The 8,787-nt window shown below is 34.1% G+C and overlaps 1 protein-coding gene across 2 annotated transcripts in view; it reads left to right on the forward strand.

Moving 5' to 3' along the window:
* Positions 1-7,406, forward strand: part of BNIP2 (BCL2/adenovirus E1B 19kDa interacting protein 2) — a 24,532-nt gene extending 17,126 nt beyond the window's left edge. The window contains exons 8-11 of one of the 2 annotated variants that reach the window (XM_011940481.1): positions 1,496-1,582; positions 1,909-2,007; positions 2,770-2,805; positions 6,143-7,406. In XM_011940481.1, the coding sequence (XP_011795871.1) occupies positions 1,496-1,582; positions 1,909-2,007; positions 2,770-2,805; positions 6,143-6,194 (274 nt within the window). In that variant the 3' untranslated portion in view covers positions 6,195-7,406. The remainder of the gene's footprint in view (positions 1-1,495; positions 1,583-1,908; positions 2,008-2,769; positions 2,806-6,142) is intronic. The other variant, XM_011940482.1, reaches the window with a different exon arrangement.
* Positions 7,407-8,787: the final 1,381 nt, after the last annotated feature.

Raw genomic sequence — 8,787 nt, forward strand, 5'->3', positions numbered from 1 at the left:
GGCCTTCCAAAGTGCTGGGATTACAGGCATGAGCCACCGCGCCCAGACTTCTGTTGCTATTTTAAAACACCATTTATTTTTTAAATTTTATTTATTAATTTCATTGCAGGTTTCTATTTTCTAAAGATAGCATTTTAGAATATTGTGAGGGAAATCAATTTTGATTTTTCTATAAAGAATAACCTTAATTCTTCTAACTTACAAAGTAGCTCTATATTTCTCCTTATTTATAAGGAGAAATTGAACACTTTCTCCTTATTTATAAGGTGCAATTTTCTCCACATTGAACACTTTCCTACTATTTACATCTTGGGAAAGGATGGAGAATGTAGTAGTGTGTTTCCTATTTTATTACATTCTGAGTTTTGCCTAATTTATAGTGCTTAGGATGTTTTATGTTTTTGTTTTTGTTTTGTTTTGAGACAGGGTCTCACTCTGTCACCTAGGCTGGAGTGCAGTGGTGCAATCTCTGCTCACTGTAGTGGTGACCTTCCAGGCTCAGGTGATTCTCCCACCTCAGCCTCCCAGGTAGCTGGGACTACAGGCTTGTGCCACCACACCCAGCTAATTTTTGTATTTTTTGTGGAGACAATGTTTCAGCATGTTGCCCAGGCTGGTTCTCGACTCCTGGACTAAAGCGATCCACCTGCCTCGACCTCCCAAAGTGCTAGGATTATAGGCATGAGACACGGTGCTCAGTCTTTATGTTTCTTAATGATGCTTGTTTAGTTGTAAGCTTTCTTTGGAACAAGCTTTTGAAGCGTATTGTCTTGGGAATTAGTCATTAGTACTTAATGGAAGGAATGTGATCTTCCAATTGGTTTGATCTTGCCATGGCTAATTTAAATCAAGTCTAAATTTGACATTGGCTAGCTCTTGTGATTATATATGTATCTCACTTTATGTGTGAAATATGCATAATACAGTAAGTTTTTATTTAGTCATTTAAAAAGAAGAGGTCTAGGATAATACCTTTAATATTTAATCAAAACTTTAAATTCCTTGAGAATAGGAATTAGATCTGATTTGTTTTTGTTCCTGTGGTCACCTTCTCCACTCATACTTCTCTGCCTGCACAGTGCTTTTTGTGATTTTGAAGAACTTAGCACCAATTTCTCCCTAGTCTTGGAAAATGACAGTAGTTTACTTTTACATTCAGTATGGCCTCTTTCCCTGGTTGACAGAGTCCTGAAGACAAGTGAATGTGTATGCTAGGAGACATTTAATAACAGGCTATACTGTGGACATAAATTTGGCCAAATGAAGTAAAGTTCATTTCATAGCAGTAGGAGGGACCATCAGAATTCAAGAGTCCTTTTTCTTGTCTACAGGGGTATCATACGTAAATGAGAACTCTTGAGTGAGATTTTTCAACTATTATTTTGTATAAAGTTGCACATATTTATTGATGTCTTGACTTTTGGCATTAGAATTTATAGAGATTTTTAATTTTCTTTGTGTGTTTTTTTGTTTTGTTTTGTTTTATTAACTCCAGGTTACGGAAAAATCTAAAATCCCTAATCATTGTACATCCTTCTTGGTTTATCAGAACACTTCTGGCTGTTACAAGACCATTTATTAGGTAATTTTTGAGAGCCATTGACTTTAATTTTATTTTTACTTTTTTTTCATTTATTTTTAGTTAACACATAATAACTATACGTATTTATGGGATACAGAGCTATATTTTGATATGTGTGTACATTGTATAATGATCAAACCAGGGTGATTAGCACATATATCACCTCAGACATTTATCATCTTTTTGTGTTTTGAACATTCAAAATGACATGACTTTTTTAAAAAAATTCTTACATTTGTATATAAGAAATTTTTGTATCTTGTAAACATTGTATCCATTGTATTTGTCAGAAATATGGAGGTAATTATTTTTATTTTCTTCCATAGCTCAAAATTCAGCCAAAAAATTAGATACGTCTTTAATTTGGCAGAACTAGCAGAGCTTGTCCCCATGGAATATGTTGGCATACCAGAATGCATAAAACAGTATGTTTTGTTTTATTTCCTTAATTGTATTGGATCTTAATATTTTGATGTGCAATGGATAATACTTTTCAGTACTCATTCTTTATGTATTTTATAACTGTGTGTGTGTGTGTGTGTGTGTGTGTGTGTGTGTGTGTGTGTGTGTGTGTAACAAAGAAAAAGAGGAAGAAGCCATTTTCCCACACCGTCCCCATAAGTTAGCATTTTCTTCAGGCTGTCAGTTGAAGAACTAGGATAAATTATTTCTGGTTGTGATTCATGTTACACTTTTTAGACTGGTTATAATCTAAGAGATGATTTTTCTAATTGATCAGTACTAAAGAACATTCTCCAAACTTGAACATGGTGCTCAACAAATTTGAGTAAACTCATCATGAATATTATTATTGAATAATTATATTGCTAAATAAATAAAAATATTTAAATCATCATAACCTTAATGTTTTCCAGTGACTGAAATTTTGTTCTGATTATCAGATTCACATTCTTCCATGTAACTTCTTGGACTTGATAGAAGGCTGTTAACATAAATACCTGAGTATTACAATGCATGTGGAAAAGTTTCTTTGTTCTGCTCACATGAGGTTTTACTCTATTTAATGTGTGAAAGTCAGATTTATTAAGTCAGTTTTTACTTTCTACATCATGTATTAAATATTTTTCGTTTTGCTGGAAAATTTAAATGGGTTTAAGTACCTTTTTTCAAGTTTTTATTCATTTTCGTAACATGTATATTTACTGAAATAACTCTTCCCTACAAAGGTATGAAGAAGAAAAGTTTAAAAAGAAACAAAAAAGGTATATGCACACCTTGACTGGGTTGCATCTAGACTAGTCCATTTGCATTGCAGACTAACTCTTCCTTATTGGTTGGTTAGCTTGTAGACAAAGATAATAGCATTTGTAAATATAAGCGTACCCAACTTCCAAATACAGGGTGAACCCAGAGTTCCTAAGGCTGAATATGACTTGGATTCACCCTGTTTTATTGCCATATGTGATGCCAATTAAGACTTAAAGACCACAGACCCTTCTCTCTCCTTCTTAGTCTAAGTACTAATGGTGAAACCACAGAAATTACTAAAAATGGTATTTGGAACACCAAATAAAGACTTTAGTTGTTTCACCATTTTCTTTAAATCGCTAACTTGTGCTTTTGAAATATTTTTGCAGACTTTTTAAAAGCTATCCATTTATTTCCCTGGGGTTGATTATTATATTTGCAATGCATATATTCTTTGGCTAACCAACATTGATTTCCTTTTACGCTTAAATTAAATGGCTTGCTAACCAGTCAAATTCTACATGTGATAAAATACCTAAAATCTCAGTGTCCCATTTAACAGTTAAACACTCCGCTTTCTATTTTAAATTTAATTTTGAACACTTCTGCTTTGAGCATAACAAACTATTATCTGTTGATACCTTGACGTAGATGGTGAAAGAAGGCAAGGGTATAAAATACTTACAATTTTATATAATAATTTAGAAAAATGTAGAATTTGGATCTAGTTTGTTAGATCTTTAAAATATTGGCAATTAAATTAGCAAAACATAGTTTAATGCAATCTTAAGAGTTATGGTGAGAGATTTATATGTAATTATCTTGACCATTCTAAGGAGCCAACTATAACTAACTGGAACATTCTTAACTTTGAACACATTTTGTTTCTGTTGATGAGTGAGAATTCAGTAGGCCTTGTGATAGAAGCAGTTTTACACTTCTATATGACACTTCACAGTTTAACCAACACTTTAACATAAATGTAGACAGTGATTTTAGATCCTGCTGATTTCTCATTCCTTTCTAGGCATTACTGTGCATCCGACAGACACGTGACTGAAATTAAAAATATGATTTGTAATTGTAGAATATTTTGAAGCCAGCCGCTTCATAGATTTCACAGTGAATTGCCTTTGTTGATAAAATGTGCTGTATTAAGCCTTTTTTAAAAAAAGGTTTTAATACTGTAATTTAGAAATCAGAAAAAAATATGGAATTTGTACTTTATTTAAATGTATTATTTGAAACCTGTCACTATTTTATCTGTAGTTTTTTTTACTTGTGTTTAAATATAATTATTACATGTATCTTTCAAAAACTTTGTGGTTTCTGTAGTTTTTTTAGTCTTAAAAAATAATAAACTTTTGTCAATCTGAAAAGGATAAAATTTAATTTTTAAATTAAATTTAGATAGGCATGTTTTGTTTTGAGACAGAGTCTTACTCTTGTCACCCAGGTGGGAGTGCAGTGGCCCAATCTCAGCTAACTGCAATCTCTGCCTCCTGGGTTCAAGCGATTCTCCTGCCTCAGCCTCCCAAGTAGCTGGGATTACAGCCTCCCACCACCATGCCTGACTAATTTTTGCATTTTTAGTAGAGACCAGGTTTCACCATGTTGGGCAGGATGGTCTCGAACTCCTGATCTCAGGTGATCTGCCCACCTTGGCCTCCCAAAGTGCTGAGATTACAGGCATCAGCCACCACACCCAGCCTAAACCAAACTTTACAGAGGCTAGGTACAAGGGAGCTTATTTAAGGTGACAACTCCATGATATGATAAGTACTGGTGCTAAGGAGAATACAAAACTATGAGTCCCTATGGCAGGTTTTTGGGGAGCAGGGGAAGGAGGGGTAAAACCATTTTCTTGAAGGGTTTGTGGGGAAGAGGGTTGAAGAAATGTTGACAACAGTGAGATCCAATGTCCCCAGTGACAGAAAAAGGATAGCAGTTTTAAATGTTTCTTTCAAACAACTGGATGCAAGTGTGGCCATGCAGATACAGATTGTTAAAATGTTTCAGGGGAGTTTAAAAATAATTATGAAATTAGTTGGTAAGGAAATTTCACATGTTAAGAGGATTTGATATATTTTGCATGCCTTATCAGAAATATGTACATTCCAAATTTTTTATAACAATATTTAAAATATTTTAAAATGTTAATTTGGCTTTACCACAGACCACGGCTTTTAGGTCTGTTTTACTAATATTCAGGTGGACATAGTAATGGGTGATAATAAAAACATATGAAAAATATTTTTCTGTATCTAATACCAGATTGTTTTAAAGGTCCCTGCATCAGTTATTCAGACCACTACAAATGTAATAGTAATAGACTGTTTGTTATCTTTGAAAGGTTGTCTGCAATTATTATGTGGTAATTATGTAATCCTTCTAATCCCCACATGCCTAAATTTTGATTTGACTGATGTCCAACCCACCACTAAATAAATAAGTTTTTTGATGGTTTTGTTTTGTTTTGTTTTTTGAGACAAGGTCTTCTCTGTCACCCAGGCTGGAGTGCAGTGGTGTAGTCTCGGTTCACTGCTGCCTCTGTCTCCAGGGCTCAAGCAGTCCTTCCACCTTAGCCTTTCGAGTAGCTGGGACTACAGATGCACACTACCACACCTGGCTAATTTTTATTTTTTGTAGAGACAGAGTTTTGCCATGTTGCCCAGGCTGGTCTCGAACTCCTGGTCAAGCAGTCTGCCCGCCTCGGCCTTCCAAAGTGCTGGGATTACAGGTGTGAGCCACTGTGCCCAGCCAATAATTAATTTATATTTAGATATCTTTGACTGTTAAATTCTTAAGGCTTCATACTGTCAAAACAAATTTAAGGCATTCACAGACTAGACTGTGTACCAATAAGTTTTGGAGAATAATTATGGGTTCTATAAGGATGCGTTTTTTTATCACTGGGTTTTAAAATATTGACTGATCAATTGGTGGCATTCGTGGCACTTTCATATTTCAGTTAACAGAATCATTTTTGAGGGAGTTGTTTTTCCTGCCAGTTTCTTACCACCTGGATCCTCACCACAGCCAAGTTACCGGTCAAGATTTTAATATGCCACGTAACTTGAACTTCTAAGAAAGTTTATATGCATTTGTATGTAAAGTATTTTATAATCTTTAAAGAAACAACAGTCACATTTCTTGCCAGAGTCCCCCTGCCTTTAAAAATTCTCTTTTCTGGTTGGGGAAATGATGTCTGGTAACTGTTTTTACTATGTCTGCTTCTTTGCAAAGCTTCGTCTTTAACAGAGTAATATTCTATGCTAAAATAGTCATTATTTTTAGAAAGAAAATTGTTCACATGCTGGTTTCTCATTATATATATTCTTCATTAAACAGAGTTGATCAAGAGCTTAATGGAAAACAAGATGAACCGAAAAGTGAACAGTAAGTTTGGCACCTAGTCCAAACAAGACTGAAGAATGTGCTGATGGAGCAGTGCTGTTTTTGCATTCATAATGCGTTTATTGGCCCATATTTTTATGTAACCTGTTACAAAACCAACTTGACTTTTTCATAATGGACTTTTGTATTATACAAGGGACTGTTCACTGCTGTATTGGTTTGCAAATCTCTTGAATTTAGCTCTTTAATAGCTAACTGTATTATTATTTTATATTTTGTATTGCTAAATAGCAGAGAACTACACTATATAAAGCAGTTTTTGCATTTGTTTATTGAATGATGCATCTTCCGTGAAATATTTATATGCATAAATGGCAAGGGAAATAAGTAATATATATTTTTATGTTGAGCAATATTTTTTAATGTGTACCTATCTTATGGAAGAAATATGCAGATAAATAAGACCATGATTTTGTAAAGTGCGCATTAGAATTTTTGTTTTTGTAAATGGTTAAATACATTTCCTGGGTAACTTAGAAAATTAAGTTTCTCATAAGGCAACAGACGGTTAAACTGATTCTCATGAATACCCAAAGATCATGTATATAATCAAAGTGTATTAGTACCATCCCAAGATTTTTTCTTATTTAACATACATTGTTTCATAATTCAGCAAGTACAAATGCAAGCAAGCGCATTGCACACTGTTTCCTTTTTAAACTTAAAGACAAGTCAAAAAGCCATTTTTAGAACTAAAGGATTTAAGAGGCTAGGAATTGGGGTTTGTGTATATGTATATATGGGACATTTTATCTTCTGGCCCAAAGTCAGAACTTTATAAAAATCTTGAGTTTGTTCACTAATGTGAAATAAGCTATGTGTCCAGGGTATTGCTCCCCTGAGTGTGTGTGAGTGCTGAGTAGTAGTGCAGAGAATGTGATGAGTTATTCACTGTCACAACTTTTTCTATAGAAAACGGGCTGCTTTTTAAACTGCTCTCACTGTGGGCACTTTACCAAAATACTTCCATATCAATTATTTGAACTCACTAGTTGTTTGACCTAGTTAGACCTGGTGTTTATTCAAATTTCTATGAAATCATGTTTGACAATACTGTAAATTAGGTTAATTTTTGTAAGTCTGAGAGAGCACCATTATATTGTGCTGTTTTAGGTAACACATTTGTTACAAGCATTTAAACTGTTTCATTTGGTAAGTACCTTTACATTGAAATAAATTGTGTTTGTGCCTCCAAACAGAAAGTTTAATTACCGACAAAATTATTTCTAAAACAACAGATTGATCCAATACTGTGTCATATACTTGAAAGACTCATATACAGCTGATAAGCATAATACCTTCCAAATTTGAAGGTCATGGCTACTCTTCAACCCTTCCTGTAAGGTATTTTGCAAAACAGTGGCCTAGGGTAGCAAAATTGAAGTGGATGTGAGCTAACCTTTTAGGATTTATTCTATCCTAGATTGAACACACATGTGGCTGTTACCATTCTCATGTACTTATAAGCCTTCTGTTACAAAAGGGAACTTTCCTATACTTTTTGTCCTCAGTCCTAAACTTGGCATGCTAACTTAAAACCAGTTCTAAGAGATGCTGGAGGATTCCCAGGATGAAACATTCCTCAGCAGCCTCCTGACTTAACCCGGATCCAGCAGCTCTTGGCAGATCCTGAACTAATGTCATTACAGTGAATTGAGCCAAAACCATTATTGCTTGCTCACATCTTAGGAATACTTTTTGTTGAAGAAGCAAACTAACAATAACAAGTTAGGCATTCCTTCTGAATTTACCATATGGGGATTATGTATAAACAATTGTATTGAATTTGTCATTAGATTCTATATTGGTAGACGATTTAACGTAGTCTTTCATCTATACATCTTTACCTTGCTCAAAATGGGCTGAGGTTTTTAATAGTTGGTTTTCTACCACATTAAGTACTTGGTTTTTCAGTTTAAAAAATACGAAGAATAACTTCAACTCTTTTTTGCGTTATTTTGATTTTTGATTTTGCAGTCATTGTTCCTAACGGTAGATATGTGTTGCAAAAGTGATGTTTTTCTGAATTTTTTTTTAAAAAGTAGAAGAAGACTGTTCTGTTAACCATTAAAATTCAGAGACAACAGTGATAACACCTGGGATATAATGAAAATGAGGTGCTGTGAATCAGTAAACTAAAGGGATACCTGCTTTAACCTACACCTGAATGGAATCTGGTATAGAGGTGTACCCACAATAAATGTTTTATAAGATTTAAGTTCATAACTAGTAGGTTAGAGGAAGAGCACTTACCAAGTCTGTTGTTTCTAATCTATAGCTATGCAACATTTTCCCATATTATTCCATTTTAATTTCCCATTACTGACTGAGGTGAAAGTATATGTGATTGTACTTTTTATCTTTCTGTTGGGATCGTGGATCTAATTTAACTGGCTTATTTTGATGCTTCTGTCACTAGGCTCTAAGTGCCCGTTTTTTAGTCAGAAGTTTTTCATGTGAAATAATTTGATTCTGTGTTCTGCGTGATCATACTCTTAGGCAAGCACCAAGGGAAGATGTTCTATTCACCCCACAATTTAAGCTTAACAGTGTAACTCAGAGGGAGATACGAAGAAATA

Source organism: Colobus angolensis, unplaced genomic scaffold (assembly GCF_000951035.1).
Source record: "Colobus angolensis palliatus isolate OR3802 unplaced genomic scaffold, Cang.pa_1.0 Scaffold19, whole genome shotgun sequence".
In the NCBI taxonomy this organism is placed as follows: Eukaryota; Metazoa; Chordata; class Mammalia; order Primates; family Cercopithecidae; genus Colobus; species Colobus angolensis.